The 19,282-nt window shown below is 44.9% G+C and overlaps 1 protein-coding gene across 1 annotated transcript in view; it reads left to right on the top strand.

The window, feature by feature from the left end:
* Positions 1-19,282, top strand: part of slc75a1 (solute carrier family 75 member 1) — a 57,548-nt gene that overhangs the window by 27,523 nt on the left and 10,743 nt on the right. The window contains exons 6-10 of the mRNA XM_078561150.1: positions 8,096-8,284; positions 14,206-14,314; positions 15,284-15,395; positions 16,149-16,257; positions 19,173-19,263. Of these exons, the coding sequence (XP_078417276.1) occupies positions 8,096-8,284; positions 14,206-14,314; positions 15,284-15,395; positions 16,149-16,257; positions 19,173-19,263 (610 nt within the window). The remainder of the gene's footprint in view (positions 1-8,095; positions 8,285-14,205; positions 14,315-15,283; positions 15,396-16,148; positions 16,258-19,172; positions 19,264-19,282) is intronic.

Raw genomic sequence — 19,282 nt, 5'->3', positions numbered from 1 at the left:
TATGGCTGACCAAGAAACTCTCCTGCTCTTACCACCTGCCATCAGGCCTTTGGAAGGATTTCTAGCTGGCTTGTCTAACCTTTTCATGGGTGGGGGGCACACATTTCAAAGAGGGGGGGCACATTTCAAAAATTTTTTCTCACTCAAACGGCTGATGAGCAAATTTTGGAAAGATGAAGTTTGTCACAACATTAAACATTAATTTCAAGAAAGGTATGAAAAGAAATAACTTGTTGAGCAAAAAAAAAGTCAAAGCAATAAATTGATAATTTAGAAAAATTAGTAATAAATAAAGATGACCTTTAGAGTGTGGGTGTGTGCGCTTCATAAGAACATACATAAGAACATATGAAATAGGAACAGGAATGGACCATTCGGCCCCTCGAGCCTGCTCCGCCATTCCATAAGATCATGGCTGATCTTGCGTTTCGATTTCCACATTCCCATATAACCCCAATAACCTTTGATTCCCTTGCCTAACAAGAATCTATCTACCTCTACCTTAAAAATATTCAATGATCCCGCCTCCACCACCCTCTGAGGCAGAGAATTCCAAAGTCGCACAACCCCCAGAGGGAAAAAATTTCTCCTCATCTCGGTCCTAAAAGGGCAACGCCTGATTTTAAAACAGTGGCCCCTAGTTCTGGACTCACTCATAAGAGGAAACATCCTTTTGACATCCACCTTGTCAAGGCCATTCAGGATCTTATATACTTCAATCAAATCACCCCTCATTGTTCTAAACTTCAGTGGAAACAAGCCCAGTCTGGCCAACCTTTCCTCATAAGACAACCCACTCATTCCAGGTGTCAATCTAGTAAACCTCCTTTGAACCACCTCCAATGCATTTACATCCATCCTTAAATAAGGAGACCAAAACTGCACACAGTATTCAAGATGTGGTCTCACCCATGCCCTGTATAACTGAAGCATAACATCCTTACTTTTATGTTCAATCCCTCTCGTGATAAAGTATAGCATTCCATTAGCCTTCTTAATTACTTGCTGTACCTGCTTGCTAACTTTTTGTGACTCATGTACTAGAACACCTAGATCCCTCTGCACTTCAGAATTATGCAGCTGTTCTTCATTTAGGTAATACTCTGCTTTTTTGTTCTTCCTGCCAAAGTGAACAACTTCACATTTTCCCACATTAACTCTATTCCCACAAAAACTCCATTTGCCAGACCTTTGCCCACTCACTCAACCTATCTATATCCATCTGCAACCTCCTCAGGTCCTCTTCATAACATACTGCCCTATCTATCTTTGTGTCATCTGCAAATTTAGCTACCATGTCTTCACTCCCCTCATTTAAGTCATTGATGTAAATCGTAAAGTATTGAGGCCCCAGTACAGACCCCTGTGGGACGCTACTCGTCACATCCTGCCAATCAGAAGAAGACCCATTTATGCATACTCTCTTCTTTCTGCCAGCCAGCCAATCTTCTATCCATGCTAATATGTTACCCACTGCACCATGCGCTTTTATTTTCCGTAATAATCTTTGATGTGGCGCCTTAACAAATGCCTTCTGGAAATCCAAGTACAGTATGTCTACAGGCTCCCCTTTATACACTGCGCATGTTACTCCTTCAAAAAAACACAATAAATTGGTTAAACATGATTCCCCTTTCACAAAACCATGCAGACTCTTCCCAATTGCCTTGAGCTCTTCTAAGTGCCCAGCTGTAACCTCCTTAATGATCGATTCTAATAACTCCCCCACGCCAGATGTCAAGCTAACTGGCCTATAGTTTCCTGTTTTCTGCTACCCTCCCTTCTTGAATAGAGGGGTTATATTTGCTACTTTCCAATCTAATGGAACGTTTCCAGAATCTAGCAAATTTTGGAAAATTAACACCAGTGCATTGACTACCTCATTAGCCACCTCTTTTAAGACCCTCGGATGTAATCCATCGGGACCCGGAGACTTGCCAACCTGCAGCTCCATCAATTTGCTCAATACCGTTTCCCTAGTGATTTCAATTTCACCAAGTTCCTCTCTCCCATTCACCTCCTGATTTGCAGCTATTACTGGAATATTTTTTGTATCCTCTATAGTGAAGACAGAAGCAAAATATTTATTCATTTCTTCCGCCATTTCCATATTATTTACAAGAGGACCAACACTCACTTTACTTACTCGTTTCCTTTTTAAGTACCTGTAGAAACTCTTGCTATCCGTTTTTATATTTCTAGCTAGCTTCCTCTCATACTCTAATTTCTTTATCCTGATTAACCTTTTAGTCATTCTCTGCTGTTCTTTATATTCTGTCCAATCATCTGTCCTGTGACTCATCTTTGCGGAGTTGTATGCTTTTTCCTTATGTTTGATGTTTTCCTTAACATCTTTAGTTAACCACGGTTGGTGGGTCCTCCCCTTAGAATTTTTCTTTATAGTAAGAATGTGCTTGTTCTGAATACTCTGAAATATCCCCTTAAATGTCTGCCACTGCTTCTCTATTGATCCATCCTCTAGCCTAGTTTCCCAGTTCACTTGAGCTAGCTCAGCTTTCATCCCCACAGAGTTGCCCTTATTTAAGTTTAAGATCCTAGTCTTAGACCCACTCTTCTCCCTTTGAAACTGGATGTAAAATTCAATCACAGAATCACAGTGCAGAAGAAGCCCTTCGGCCCATCGGGTCTGCACCGACACGTGAGAAACACCTGACCTACCTACCTAATTCCATTTACCAGCACTTGGCCCATAGCCTTGAATGTTATGACGTGCCAACTGCTCATCCAGGTACTTTTTAAAGGATGTGAAGCAACCTGCCTCCACCACCCTCCAAGGCAATGCATTCCAGACCGTCACCACCCTCTGGGTAAATAAGGTTTTCCTCACATCCCCCCTAAACCTCCTGCCCCTCACCTTGAACTTATGCCCCCTCGTGACTGACCCTTCAACTAAGGGGAACAGCTGCTCCCTATCCACCCTGTCCATGCCCATCATAATCTTGTACACCTCGATCAGGTCACTCCTCAGTCTTCTCTGCTCCAACGAAAACAACCCAAGTCTATCCAACCTCTCTTCATAACTTCCCATATGCCTTTTTCACCACCCCACTAACATGCCCCTCCGCCTTCAGAGATCTATGGACACACACGCCAAGCTCCCTTTGTTCCTCAGAACTTCCTAGTCTCATGCTGTTCATTGAATACTTCCGTGTCAAAATACTCCTTCCAAAATGTATCACCTCACACTTTTCAGGGTTAAATTTCATCTGCCTCTTATCCGCCCATTTGACCATCCCGTCTATATCTTCCTGTAGCCCAAGACACTCAACCTCACTATTAACCTCACTATTAACCACCCGGCCAATCTTTGTGTCATCCACAGACTTACTAATCCTACCCCCCACATAGTCATCTATGTCATTTATATAAATGACGAATAATAGGGGACAGAGCACAGATCCCTGTGGTATGCCACTGGACACTGGCTTCCAGCACTAAAGCATCCTTCTGTCATCACCCTCTGTCTCCTACAACTAAGCCAATTTTGAATCCACCTTATCAAATTACCCTATATCCCATGTGCATTTGCCTTCTTTATAAGTCTCCCATGTGGGACCTTGTCAAAGGCTTTGCTGAAATCCATATAAACTACATCAACTGCACTACCCTCATCTATACACCTGGTCACCTCAAAAAATTCAATCAAATTTGTTAGGCATGACCTCCCTCTGACAAAGCCATGCTGACTATCCCTGATCAAACCTTGCCTCTCCAAGTGGAGATAGATTCTCTCCTTCAGAATTTTCTGCAATAGTTTCCCTACCACTGACGTGAGACTCACTGGCCTGTAGTTCCCTGGCTTATCTCTACAACCCTTCTTAAATAGCGGAACCACATTAGCTGTTCTCCAGTCCTCTGGCACCTCCACCGGGGCCAAAGAGGAATTAAAACTTGGGTCAGAGCCCCTGCAATCTCCTCCCTTGCCTCCCTCAGCAGTCTGGGCCACAAATCATCCAGACCTGGAGATTTGTCCACTTTTAAGCCTGCCAACACCTCCAATACCTTGTCACTCCCTATATCAATTTGCTTAAGAACCTCGCAGTCTCTCTCCCCGAGTTTGATACCTTCATCCTCATTCTCTTGGGTGAAGACGGATGTGAAGTATTCATTCAACACTCTAGCGATGTCCTCTGGCTCCACCCATAGATTGCCCCCTTGGTCGCTTATGGGCCCTACTCTTTCCTTGGTTATCCTCTTCTCATTGATATACTTATAGAATATCTTGGGATTTTTCCTACTTTTACCAGCCAGAGCTTTCTCATATCCCCTCTTTGCTCTCCTAATTGCTTTCTTAAGCTCCACCCTGCACTTTCTGTACTCCACTAATGCCTCCGCTGATTTGCTTCCCTTGTACCTGCTAAAAGCCTCTCTTTTCCTTCTCATCGTATCCTGAATATCTCTGGCCATGCATGGTTCTCTGGGCTTGTTACTCCTTCCTATCACCCTAGAGGGAACATGTTGAGCTTGTACCCTCCCCATTTCCTTTTTGAACGCCCCCCACTGCTCCTCTGTAGATTTCCCCACAAGTAGCTGTTCCCAGTCTACCTTGGCCAGATCCTGCCTTATTTTACTAAAATCCGCTCTCCCCCAATCCAAAACATTATTTTGCAACTTGTCTATTCCTTTGTCCATAACAAACTTATACTGTACCATATTGTGGTCGCTATCACTAAAATGCTCGTCCACCACCACCTCAGCCACCTGTCCGGCTTCATTCCCCAGAATTAGGTCCAGCACTGCGCCGTCTCTTGTTGGACCCTCTACATATTGACCTAAAAAGTTCTCCTGTACACATTTCAAGAAATCCACACCATCCAAGCCCTTAACACCATGTCTATCCCAATTAATGTTGGGAAAATTGAAATCACCTAATATAATTACCCTATTGTTATTGTTTTTACACACCTCCACAAATTGTGCACATATTTGCTCCCAATTTCCTGCTGACTATCTGGGGGTCTATAATAAACACCTAACAATGTGGCTGCCCCTTTTTTTATTCCTAAGCTCTACCCACAAAGCTTCATTCGATGCCCCCTCCAAGATATCATCTCTCCTTACTGCAGTAACTGACTCCTTAACTAATAATGCAATGCTTCCTCCTCTTTTACCCCCTCCCATGTCTCGCCTGAAGATTCTATATCCCGGAATGTTGAGCTGCCAATCCTGCCCCTCCCTCAACCACATCTCAGTGATGGCTACTATATCACAATTCCATGTGTCAATTCTCACCCTTAACTCATCCGTTTTACCTGTAATACTCCTGGCATTAAAGTAGAGGCCTTGCCTTACTCTCTTGAAACTTGATGCAGCTGTACTCTCTCTGACTTGATTGTTTTACTGTATTATGATGTGTCCCTATTCTGCTAACATTCTGTGTCCCCTCCCCCTGCTGAATTAGTTTAAACTCCTCCCAACAGCACTAGCAAACCTGCCCGTAATGATGTTAGTCCCGCTCTGGTTCAGATGTAGACCATCCCGCTTGTACAGGCCCCACCTTCCCCAGAAACAGTCCCAGTGATCCAGGAATCTAAAACCCTCCCTCCTGCACCAACTCTTAAGCCTCGTATTCATCTGCGCTATTCTCCTACTTCTGAGCTCGCCAGCACGTGGCACTGGGAGTAATCCAGAGATTACAACCTGAGAGGTCCTGCTTTTTAGTCTACTGCCTAACTCCCTGAATTCTGAATGCAAGACCTCATCCCTCCTTCTACCTATGTCATTGGTATCAACATGTACCATGACCTCTGTCTTCTCATCCTCCCCCTTCAGGATGCCCTCCAGCCATTCAGTGACATCCCGGACCCTGGCACCAGGGAGGCAACACACCATCCTGGAGTCACGTTGACGGCCACAGTAGCGCCTATCTGTTCCCCTGACTATAGAATCCCCTATTACTATTGCTCTTCCTCCCCTCCTGTACAGACAGGCTGCTTGTGGTGCCAGAAGTTTGGCTCTGTCCGCACAATCATATTGTGGTTGCTGCTACCTAGGTGTGCCTTTACTTTGAGGTCATTAATTAATCCTGTCACGTTACACAATACCAAATCTAATATAACCTGCTCTCTGGTTGGTTCCAGAACATGGTGCACTAAGAGACTATCTCGAATGCATTCCAAGAACTCCTCATCCATGCTACTACTGCCAATCTGATTTTTCTACTTTATGTGTAGATTAAAATCGCCCATGATTATTGCCGTCCCTTTATCACAAGCACACAATATTTTCTCTTGAACACTTTGTCCAACACTGTGGCCACTGTCAGGGGGCCTGTAGACCACTCCCACTAATGACTTTTTTTTCCCTACAATGCCTTATCTCTACCCAAAGTGATTCTACATCCTGATCTCTTGAACCAAGGTCATCTCTAACTATTGCACCAATGCCCTCTTTGATTAACAGTGCTACCCCTCCATCTTTACCTAGCTTTCTATTCTTCTTGAATGTTTTGTATCCTTCAATATTAAGGACCCAATCATTGTCATCCTGCAGCCACGTCTCCGTAATTGCTATCAGGTCATACTTATTTACTGCAATGTGGGCCATCAATTCATTAACTTTGTTATGAATTACGTGCATTCAGATAGAGAGCCTTCAGTTTTGTCTTTTTGTTACCTTTGTAACATCTAGTCTTGACTGTTGATGTATTCTTAGGTTTTTTTCTCTCTGTCTCTTCTTGCCATTCTCTGACCTTCATTTCTCATATTACTATTTTGCCCTCCTGTCTTGACTCTACACCGTGAATCGCTACCTCTACCCAAGTTTGATCCCTTATCCCTCTTGTTTAGTTCCGGCTCAGACTCAGTCTCCGTGCTCACTCACTCTCACCCACTGTGAGAGTGGGCGTTGGTGTGTGGGGGTAAGTGTGAACACGCACGCATGCACACGCACACACGTTCAGCAGGACAAGTCCAGAAAGGTCGCGGGCCACAATCTCTCCTGCGGGGCTGCTGGTTGACAAGCCTGATTTACAGGCTGATAATCAACCTGTTTGGCCAGTTATGAACGTACCTTCTGTGGCCATCAGGTCCTGAAGTGCGACTTGAACACAGAGCTTCTGGTTCAGAGGCAGGGGTGCTACCCACTGTGCCACAAGACCAACCTACTACTAAATGCAAATCATTGCTCCCTGCCCACAAGTGTGCATGTGTATTACTATTACATCGTAATATTACTATTCTCTTTTCTCTCTAAATGTCTGTAAGACATGGCATTCACTTGCCTATCTCTTTTTGATGTTTATTATGAAGTGAACTTGTCTTTCTGTAGTGTCTTTCATGACCTCTGGGCATCCCAAAGCTCTTTACAGCCAATGAAGTCTCTTTTGATGTATTGTTGCTGTTGTAGTGTAGGGAAACACAGCAACCAATTTGCATACAGCAAGAACCCACAAGTGTCAACACGATTTTTCTATTCGTTCCTGAGATGTGAGCATTGCTGGCAAGGCCAGCATTTATTGCCCAGCCCCAATTACCCTTGAGAAGGCGGTGATGAGCCACCTTCTTGAACTGCTGTGGTCCGTATGGTGGGGGTACATCCACAGCGCTGTTAGGGAGGGAAGGAGTTTCAGGATTTTGACCAGCAACTGGATCATTTGTTTATGTGATGCTGATAGATGAATAAATATTTGCCAGAGCACTGGGAATAACTCCCCTGCTCTTCCTCAAAATACTGGCTAGGGGATCTTTTGCATTCATTTGAGAGGAGCCAATGTTTCATCTGAGTGATGGCATCTCCAACAATGTAGCACTTTCTCAGCACTGGAATGTCAGCCTGGATTCTGTGCTCAAGTCACTACAGTGGGACTTGAACCTACAACATTCTGACTCTGAGGCAAGAATCCTATTATTGAGCCACAACTGTCACATTAGCTCCACAACAAATCATCTAGAACCATAGAACCATAGAACACTACAGCACAGAAAACAGGCCATTCGGCCCTTCTAGTCTGTGCCGAAATATTATTCCGCTAGTCCCATTGACCTGCACCTAGTCCATAACCCTCCAGACCTCTCCCATCCATGTATCTATCAATGTATCTACATCACAGTCACCATTTTCCCCCTTTTTGCAGGCGATGATCGGCGTTGCTTTTTCTCTTGGTTTCACGGTTGGGCCTGTGATCGGAGCCTACTTTGCATCGAATGCTGGGAAGGACGGAACTTTTTTCCTGCAGACAGCACAGCTGGCAATGGTGTTTGCGGTGTCAGATCTACTCTTCATCTTCTTCTTTCTCCCGGAGACTCTCCCCAAAGAGAAACGGGTAAGAAACGAGCAAGTGTGTTTTTTTTTTCTGACGGGCCTTTGAATAGCGGCACGGGGAGGATGTGTGCGGTTAGCAGGAGGTGGTGTGAATCACGGTATAGGGCCAGGATGAAAGTTGATCGGGGCATGCAGGCATGAGTGTGGGAGAGGGTGTGTTTGAACTGAGTCTCAGGAACAGATTGGGAAGTTTGGGGAAAGTCAGCCACCTTGCTGGTACATGATGTGTGTTTTTGAGGTTTTTTTCATGGTGTCAGCTGTGGCTCAGTGGGTGGCACTCTTACCTTTTGAGTCAGGAGGTTGTGAGCTCAAGTACCCCTTCAGAGATGAGCACAAAATCCAGGTTGACGCACCAGTGCAGAACTAAAGGAGTGTTGCACTGACAGAGGTACTGGTTTTTGACTGAGATGTTAAACTGAGGCCCCATCTTCCCACTACAGTGGACATAAAAGATCTCATGGCACTATTTTGAGAGGAGCTGGACAGTTACCCTCGCTAATCTGGCCAATAGTCATCCCTCAGCCAACATCACAAAGGACAAAAATATTGCAGTTTGTGGGAGCTTGCTGTGCACAAATTGAATGCTGTGTTTCCTACATTACAACAATGGCCACACTTTAAAAGGGCTTAATTGGCTGGAGAGTGCTTTGGAGTATCCTGAAGTCATGAAAAGCACGAAACAATTGCAAGCTCTTTCTTCTGATTGCTGTACAGGGAAAACGGCAAGAAAATGTCCAGCTTTAGAAAATATCAAGGGCTGGTTGTAATCTCTCGTCAAGCCAACTTGTCAGACACTCTGGTGCAATGCAAACAAATACATATCACATCCTCTATCAGATGTGTTGTGGTTACATACTGTACCCCATGGTTTCAACTGTGTCACAATGACGCACTGCAGTTTTTGAAAACATTAAAAGGTTTGCCAAGCAGGGAATCTTCAGCAGAGACACATTCCTCTTGAAGAAATTTGGGATTCCATTTATTCTATGCACTAATCTTCAGCAAGTTTCACAAATTTTCCTAGAGCTTTGTTGTGGTCCCCACCCCACATGTAAAATTAATTTGCATACAACTGATATTTTTCTTTATCCTTTCGTGGGATGTGTGTGTCACTTGCAAGGCCAGCAATTGTTGCCCATCCTTATTGCCAACTGAGTGACTTTTTACGATAATCAATGATGGTTTCATGGTCGCCATTACTGAGACTAGCTTTATATTCCAGATATATTAATTGAATTCAAATTCCACCAGCTGTCGTGGTGGGATTTGACCAGGGCATCAGCCTGGGCCTCTGGATTACTAGTCTAGTGACATTACCACTACACCACCATCTCCCCTTAATACTGACAAGATATGAATATTCTGATTCAGGACTCACCCTCCCCACATGGCACAATTTCCCAACAATATTCCAACTTGGAGGTATAATCGGCTGTCTCTTCATTGTTGCTGGATCAAAATCCTGGAACTCCCTGCCCAACAACACTGTGAGAGTGCTTTCAGGATAAGGACTGCAGTAGCCAAAGGCAGCAGCTCACCTTCTCTGGGCAACTAGAGATTGGTGATGAACACTAGCCTTGTCAGCAATGCCCGCATCCCTTGAACAGATATTTTTTTAAAAACGTTTTTGCCCTACGAAGTTCCCACTGAACAGAAAGAATTATAAGCATCAATTGGACTCTGGGCCTCATGGGCTGGACTGCCAAGGTTTCAGGATTAGATGATTCCTGTGTGTTATGGTTTGGATATTCCTGGGTTACATTCCTCTCTATGCTATTTTTAACCAATTGTTAAGCTCAATGTCTTATTGACTGTCAAAATTTTCCCTGCAACTGAACTGGTTGGAATCATAACTAGCACAAAAGAAGATGGTGGGGGTTGTTGGAGGCCCAAGATATCACTGGAGTTCCTCCAGGTAGGGTCATAGGCTTGACCATCTTCACCTGCTTCATCAATGACCTTCCTCAATCATAAGGTCAGAAGTGGAGATATTTGCTGAAGATGATTACAGTCTTCAGTACCATTTGCAACTTCTCAGGTACAGAAGCAGTTCCTACCAGCATCCAGCAAGACCAGAACAACATTCAGGCTTAGATAGCTAAGTAGCAAGTAACATATGTCCCACACAAGTGTCAGGAAATGACAATCTCCAATGAGAGAAAATCTAATCATCTCTCCTTGACCTTCAACAACATTACCATTACTGAATCCCCCGCCATCAGCATCCTAGGGGGGTACCATTAACCAGAAACTGAACAGGGCCAGGTATATAAATACTGTGGCTACAAGAGCAGGTCACTGGCCGGGAATTCTGTGACAAGTAACTTACCTCTTGACTCCTCAGGCACTGTGACTCTCGACATCGTGGCTAAATAAGGAAGTTAAGGATGGTGTGAAAATGAAAGAAACACTGTACAAATCTGTGAAGATTAGTGGTAGGTCAGAGATTGGTCAGATTTTAACAACCAGCAAAGAATGAGTAAAAAAATAGATGGAGAAAGTAGAGTATGAGAGAAGGCTAAGCTAGTAATATAAAAACAGAAGAGTTTCTACAAGTATTTAAATAGGAAAAAAGTAACTAAAGCTAGTGTTGGTCCTCTGGAGAAAGTGTCTGGGAAAATAATAATGGAAATCAAGGAAATGGCAGAGGTGTTGAACAGGCATTTTGTGTGTCTTCACTGTAGAAGACTTAGAAAATTTCCCAAAGATACCTGAAAATCAAGAGGAGAAAGGGAGGAAGGAATTTAAGACAATCACCATGACCAGGGGAAAAGTACTTGGAAAAGTATTGGACCTCAAGGCTGACAAGTCCCAGGACCTGATGGCCTGCATCCTAGGGTTTCAAAAGAAGTGGCTGCAGACACAGTATAGGTATTGGTTATAATCTTCCAAAATTCCTTAGATTCTGGAAGAGTCCCGGCAGTTTGGGAAATAGCAAGAATGACCAAGAAAGGAGGGAGACAGTAAGCAGGCAGCTACAGGCCAGTTAGCCTAACATCTGTCATAGGGAAATCACTAGAATCCGTTATTAAGGAGCTTAAAGGGGGGTACTTAAAAAATCATAATTGAATCAGGCAGAGTCAATTAGGTTTTGTGAAAGGGAAATCATGTTTAAGTTATTAGAGTTCTTTGAGGAAGTAACAAGCAAGGTGGATAAAGGGGAACCTGTAGAAGTGATGGACTTGGATTTCCAGAAGGCATTTGATGAGGTACCACATGAAACATTGCTACATAAAATTCACGGTGTTTATGGTAACATGCAAGCACGAATAAAGGATTTGTTAGCTAACAGGAAGCAGAGAATATGGATAAATGGGTCTTTTTCAGGTTGACAAGCTGTAACTAGTGGAGTGCCACAGAGATCAGTGCTGGGGCCTCAACTATTTACAATCTGTAGCAATGATTTGGATGAAGGGACCGAATGCATGGTAGCTAAATTTGTTGATGACACCAAGATAGATAGGAGAGTAAGTTGTCGAGAGGAACTGAAGAGTCTACAAAGGGATATTGATAGGTTAAGTGTCATCTACATGATACACTGCAGCAACCTGATGAGGATTCTTAGACATCACCTTTCAAACCTGTGACCTTTACCACCTGGAAAAACAAGGGCAGCAGATGCACAGGTACATTATCACCTTCAACTTCCAAACACACCATCCTGACTTGGAATTATATCGCCCTTCCTTCACTGTTGCTAGGTCAAAAATCCTGGAACTCCCTCCCAAACTGCAATGTGGTAGGACCTACACCACTTGGACTTCAGTGATTCAACAGAGCAGCTCACCACAACCTTCTCAAGGGCAATTAGGGATGGGCAACAAATGCTGTCCTTGCCAGTGACGCCCACACCCCAGGAAAAAGCTTAATTCAAATTAACACCAACATACAGTGCAAACCAAACCATTTTTGACTGCAAATAATCTTTGTTGCCTTCGACCAAGATTTGACCCACTCAGGCTGGGATTTTCCCTGAAAAGGGCAAAGTCCAATATTGGGTGGAAAAATCGGCGTTTGACCTGCCAACGGCAATGGCAGAATTTTCCCTGTATCGTGTGGAACATTGTGAAAAAACCAGAGGCACGGGTTTTACGTTGGATCGCTGGTGGAGTGGCCTTGTATTCACCAGCCTCACCGTGACCTCAAAGCTTCAGTAATCTGGGCGCCATATTTCAAGGCCACCCCTGCTTAGAGCTAGCGCTCTCCAAGGGATAGGAAGCTGCTGGGAACTGATGGCTGCTAAAGCTAGGAAACATGCTGGCCCCAAATTTAGCAACACCTCCCTTGAGCACATACTAGACTCAGTGGACGCCCGCCACAATGTCCTTTACCCCTGCTCAGGGCAAAGACCAGCAAGCAAGGTCACCAATCCAGCATGGGAGGCGGTGGCAGCGGTGGTCAGCGACAGCCCGCTCCAAACGAGGACAGCCACCCAGTGCCAAAAGAGGATGAATGATCTCTTCCGTTCTGCCAGGGTAAGTCACTCTTCTCATCACTCTAACTCACAAACCCATCACGCATCCACATCACTGACAGCTCAAGGGACATCACTGCTCACTCTCTCACACCCACACCTCACACAACTTCATCTGCCCTGCGGATCGTGTCCACAATCCTGTCCATGGCTCAGCACCCACACATGCAAGGCATCCTTCTCATCTGGCCTGACTGGCATCCTGCTTACACTCTCTCCATCTGTCTTCTTGCAGGACAAGCTGGCACACAACAAAAGGGAGAGGTCCCAGACTGGTGGAGGAATGCCCGACCTCAAGGTCCTGACAGACTTTGACAATAGAGCAATTCAGCTGACCATCAAGGATGTGGACCGTTCGTGTGCTGATGGTGAGGTCAGCGGCACTCAACCAAGTGAGGATCCAGCACTGAAAGTCATATAGGGGACCACATAATCGCTCTGCAACAGAGTCGGACCACCGCCTGCTGGGGGTGGACCAAACTTTTGCTGTCGCAGGGGACACATTGTTCTTGGTGGTCCTGGTGCCTTGGGAGCCAGCTGACATGAGCTATACTGGGTCCCATCATCTGGCTCCTTTCTTTCCCCACCCCAGTCTACCCCAGCTTCCCTCGGCACTATAAGACATGGCATACCCCTGGCCACAGATAATTCTTGGGTCAGCTTATGAATTTCCTCCTTACAGGGCCCATGGTCAGCCCCTTCATGTACCTGATTTTGGGCTACCATGAATGCCAACTTGATATCGTTCAACTATTCCTCAGCCTTGTTGGCTCTCTCCAAATTCCTGGCACCTTCCTCACACTGAGCCTGGCACTCCCTTTTACTCTCCATGACCTGACATGACAGATACTCTATCACATTCCTAGACGTTTCCTCCTGCGCTTTCCTCTCCTGTTTTTCATAACTAGCTGAGTTGCTCTTGTAGAAAGCTAGCATGGACACAACAGGCCAAATGGCCTCCTGTGCTGTAACTATTCTTTGATTCTCAGGACATTCTAAAATGCTTTGCAGCCAATCAAATACTCTTGAAGAACAAAAACAAAAATACCTGGAAAAACTCAGCAGGTCCGGCAGCATCTGTGGAGAGGAACACAGTTAACGTTTCGAGTCCGCATGACTCTTCAACAGAACGGTCATGCGGACTCGAAACATTGTGTGAGCTCCTCTGCCGGACCTGCTGAGTTTTTCCAGGTATTTTTGCTTTTGTTTTGGATTTCCAGCATCCGCAGTTTTTTGCTTTTAAATACTCTTGAAGCACTGGAATGTAGGAAACACAGCCGCCAATTTGAGCACAGCAAGGTCCCACAAACAGCAATATTTTTGTTCTTTGTGATGTTGGCTAAGGGATGAATATTAGCCAGCAAAGTGATAATTGCTAGATAATCTGTTTTAGGATTATGAATAGGGGTATCTGACGCTTCATCATTCTCCTCTGTTTCCTGCCTCAGGTCTCCTCAGTCTCATCCACCTTTCAGAATGCCATAGACCTCCTCAGTCCAGTGGCGCTGTTTCGATTCTCTGCTGTCCGACGACGGGTGGATTCTCCCTCTCCAGAAGGTGTGAATATCCAGCGACTCCACTAGGAATCCCCTTCCTTTTTGTGTCACCACCTAAGTCTGCTTCGTGTGTGAAGATGGATGTTATTTTTAAAAAGATTTTGGTGAATATAGTGGTATTCTGTGTGTGAGATCAAAGGCAAAGGTGCTAGATGCATGCATTTGTAATGAGAAGCTACGGTGAAGTGGCATTTCAAGTAAATAAGTTGGGTTTGAAATTTGCATTATAAGATAAGTAGGGACTTGACTTTTCAGCTGTTAAATTTAAAAGGGGAGTTTAGAAGTGAAACTTTTACAACTCCCAAAGGCTTCATAAGTAAACAAGGGAAGGTTATTAAATTTTATTTGACTTGGAAGTGGAAGCAACAGGAAGACATGAAAGATTTTTTTATATTTTATTCTGACAAGCTGATATAACTGAGCCTGGAGAAATGTACACCTGACCTAAGAGCGAAATGCCCATTTCTTTTGTGTCAGCTCCCACTGTCATTCGGATCTGGGCCAAACGCTTACCAGGTTGAACATTATCCCAAATTGTTCATGCTTTTAGTGCACTGAAGGCCAAATTGTCTGACTGTTGTGATGCAAAGCACAAATGGGAGCATAGGAACATGAGGAGACCATTCAGCCCCTCGAGCCTGTTCTCCCCCCCCAACCCCCCCATTCAATTAGATCATTGCCTATCTGTACTTCAACATTTACCCAACCTAACTCCATATATCTGAATACCCTGGCAACAATGTTCTGTTACATGGAGTGAAGCCCTGCTGACACATTTGATAAATAATATTTACAGCGCACTAACAGGCACATTCATCCCTCTGGTCAATGCTGGTGTTTATGCTTCATAGCGGCCTCTTCCCACCCTGCTATACATGATGAACAAGTGTGGTTAGACCACAGTGTGATGTCTGGTGAAGAAACAAATGTGCTTGCAATGATTTTTCTTTTATTTTTGATAACTATCCAGGCATGCAGACCCTTAAAGTTCTGGGACTGGTGTATTTCCTCTACATTTTTCTTTTCTCTGGCCTGGAGTATACACTCAGTTTTCTCACTCACCAGCGCTTCCATTTTAACAGGTACGAGACTTGTTTCTTACTCAGCACTATATTGTATTTTCATTTCTGAAAGTTATCTGATTAATAATAAATGGATGTTTCTGGATTGTTAATTTTTAAAATTCATTCCTGGAATGTAAGCATTGCTGGCATGACTGGCATTTATTGGCCATCTCTAGTTGCCCTGAAAAGGTAGCAGTTTTTGATATAAGTGGTTTGCTAGGTCCTCTCGGAGGGCAGTTAAGAGTCAACCACATTGCTTTGGGACTGGAGTCAAATGTAGGCCAGACCAGGTAGGAACAGCAGATTTCCTTCCCTAAAAGACATTAGTGAACCCAACGAGTTTTTCCTGAAAGTCGAGTAACTTTAAGGTCACTTCTACGGATACCAGTTTTTTTTATTTCCAGCCTTTTTTTTCTAACTGAAATCAAATTCTCAAACTGCCAGGGCAAGATTTAGGCAAAGAAACCTTGCCATTTTACCCTGTCTAGGCTTAGAAGTGACTCCACTCCCACAACAACATGGTTAACTCTCAACTACTCTCTTAAGTGCCCTAGCAAGCTACTCAGTTATATCAAAGATCACTATCAACGTCTCAGGGCAACAAGGGATTGGCAATAAATGTCAGCCTTGCTCGTAATACCCACATGGAATCATGCCGCACAGGAGGCGGCCAGTTGGACCATAATGCCTTTGCCGGTGAATATTTTCTATGCATAGGTGTGATTTCTCTTATTCCTTTACCATCTTTGTCCTTATGTATTTTTTTTCTAGTATGCAACAAGGGAAGATGTTCTTCTTTGTGGGGATTACAATGGCATTGGTCCAGGGTGGATATGCTCGAAGGATCAAACCTGGAGATGAAATTAAAGCTGTAAAGAGGGTAAGCGATGCAGAGCTGGGGTTAGATTAGTGGCCGAGAAGGATTTGTGTCACGCGCGGTAAGCTGTATGGTTTTAAGATTCTGCTTTGCTTTTGCTTCAGCATCCTTCAAAAAAATGGTTACCGAAAAGTGTTTACAATTCAGGAGGGAGAGAGGAGAGGTTCGGGGGGGGTGGGGGAGGCGATGGGAGAGAGGAGAGGTGGGAGGAGGGGGAGGTAGGATGGATTGTAGGGAAGGGAAGTAGGAAGATGGAGATGGAAGTAGGAGAGAGGGAAATGGGAGGAAGCTGGGCAAGTGGTGGTGAAGGGAGACGGGGCAGGGGGTTCAGAAAAGTAAGGGAGAGCAACCCTCCAGTAAACTATCTCTTCGAATAAAATGCTGCAAATAATAAGCAGGTCTGTGAGCCTCTGCAAAGAGATAAGGATAGTAATGTATTGGGTGTAGATGCTTCGTCAGAATACTCCTAGTAGATGCCTGATGTCCTTCTTCTTTATTTCAGGTAGTCAGCTTTTACAGTTCTGTTTTTCTGCATCCATGCCACTCCTCCTTTCCTAAATCGCTTGCTTGATTTTCCATAGCGCCAAGGGAGCGCTTGATGGCTTGTCCCGGGCGGCCTGCCCCCTGGACAGCCTGTTTCCTGACGTTTGTCATGATAGCCTCTCTCTAGATGTCTGTCATTGCCTGCCTGCTGTGATGGTCTGCTTCCAGACACGAAGTCCTTCAGTAGCAGAAACGCGGACTGACCCATGAACCCCATAATGGTGGGCTTTGATTGGAATCCCACTGCATTTGTCTGTGAATTCTGACTTGCAGCTTCATTTCGTGCAGGGTTAATCCTTGCAGTATGCCACTTGATTAACCTTTTGCGCGGTTCCCCCCCTTTTCTCAACAGTTTGCCATCACATTTTAAGTTATTGACTCCCTTGCTGGGATATGTACAATTCTGCAGGTGACAGTCGCCCCTCCCTGTTTATTTGTCTGTTGGTGAATGTTTGCAGGCTTTTTGACAATGGGAGGCATCATTTGTGAGTCTGATCTTGTCCGCACATCCAAATCCACACACTGCAGTTCCAGCAGGGGGAGCTGCATCAGTGTCAGGAGTGAGATTAATGGCTGATCCTTTTTTTTTAAATCACCCCCACACGCCCCCAGTCTTCCTAACCCAGAGACAAGAATCCAAATATGAGCACTGCTGTGTCAAGGAATAGCTGAACTAGGCCAGAGTGCATACTGGAATACAGAGTAAAATTTGAAAATTTGCTGATGATACCAAACTTAGAGGTTTGGAAAACAGTGAGGATGATACTAGGACAAAGATGTTCGAGTAGAATGGACAGGCTATTCAATACAGAGAGGTGTAATCTGATTTTCTTTTTGACAAAGGACAGGGAGAGACAATGTATTAATGTCACAGTTTTAACAAGTGTGCAGAGGCAGAGGGACTTGGGAGTTCATGTGCACAGATCTTTGAAAATGGTAGGACCTATTGAGAGAGTAGTTAGCAAAGCATGTGGAATGCTGGGCTTCATAAATAGAGGCGTTGAGTACAAAAAACAGGGAATAAGCTAAACTTTTATAAAGCCACAACTCGTGTGTTGTATTCAGTTCTGGTCACTGCACTTTAGGAAGAATGGGAAGGTCCTTGAGAAGGTGTACAGGAGATTTACCAGTATGGTTGCAGGGTTTTAACTGCAAGATTAGGTTGAAGAATTAGGGTCATTCTCCTTGGAACAAAGGAGATTAAGGGAGATTTGGTCGACAAGGTTATGACAGGTTTAGGTAAGGTAGACAAAGAAAAGCTTTTTGCATTAACTAAGGACTAGGAGAGACAGATTTAAGGTTTTGGGCAAGAGATACAGAGGGGAAGAATGTTTTTTTTTTACACACTCTCCTGACCTGGAACTCACTGCCAACGAGGGTGGTAGAAGTGGAGACGATCAATGATTTCAAAAGGAAATTGGATGTTCACATGTGGAAAATAAACCTGCAGGGAGATGGGGTGGAGCAGGAAAATGGGACTGAATGGATTGCTCTACAGAGAGCTGGAGTGCGCTTGATGCGCTGAATAGCCTCCTTCCGTGCCATAATGACTTTATGGTTGTGAGTCAAACGTGCTCTTTGTACTCAGTGATTCACTCCCTGAACCACTTGAGAAATCAGGGGGAGCTCTAATTTATGGGACTGGATTTAATGGAGTGCCTGGGTCTCCATGACACACCCCGCCCCTGCGAAAAAGTCGGGAGCGAGTTCTCCCACACTCTGGCAGCTAGCCCCGCAGGCATTAAATGCTCAGAGGGGGGTTAATTGGTTTAAGGCAGGACTTCTGCCACCACCTGGGCAGGAAGTCCCGCCTCAGAGAGCTGCTGGCCAATCAAATGCACTCTCTGGTTCCAGGAGTGGTGGCCACTGCTGAGATTACAATACCCTACACTGAGGAGCCAGAGACAGAGTGAAAGGTGAGTGGAGGGATGCGGAGCCAGGCTAGGAGATCCAGGTGAAGGGGGTGGGTAGGCCTATGTAGACAGGTCAGGAACAACCCAGGACAGGGGTGGGGTTGGAGACACACCCTCTAATGGGCCCATGGGGCTTGTTAAAGAGGACCCCCTCTTGCCTGCTATCAGCCTATGCAGTGAGAGCTGCCAGGCTGGATGCTTGGCGTGGGCCTCTCCTGATGCTGGCAGCGGATGAGGCCCTAAAGTAGGGCCTCAATTAAGTCACAGGCAGGCAAGCTGCCCAATGCCTCCCCTGCCACTAATGAAATTGTGGCAGGGACAGAGCAAGTAGGCTTGGTCATGGGCGGAACTGGTGGTGGGGGGGGGGTGGAGGGGGTGTGGACATAAAATCCAGCTCATGAACTCGGCAAGTGTGTGACTAGCAGTGGAAAGGACTCTTTTCATGACATATTTCTTCTTCAGGCAATTGCCCTGCTAATCCCAGCTTTTCTTATCATTGGTTGGGCCAACACCGTGCCTGTCCTGTACATCGGACTTCTATTCTACTCATTTGGTAAGTTAATAAAATGAAC

This window comes from Cetorhinus maximus, chromosome 2 (genome assembly GCF_964194155.1).
Source record: "Cetorhinus maximus chromosome 2, sCetMax3.hap1.1, whole genome shotgun sequence".
Classification (NCBI taxonomy): domain Eukaryota; kingdom Metazoa; phylum Chordata; class Chondrichthyes; order Lamniformes; family Cetorhinidae; genus Cetorhinus; species Cetorhinus maximus.
Note: the sequence above shows the minus strand (reverse complement) of the source record. Positions and strands in the feature narration are given on the sequence as shown.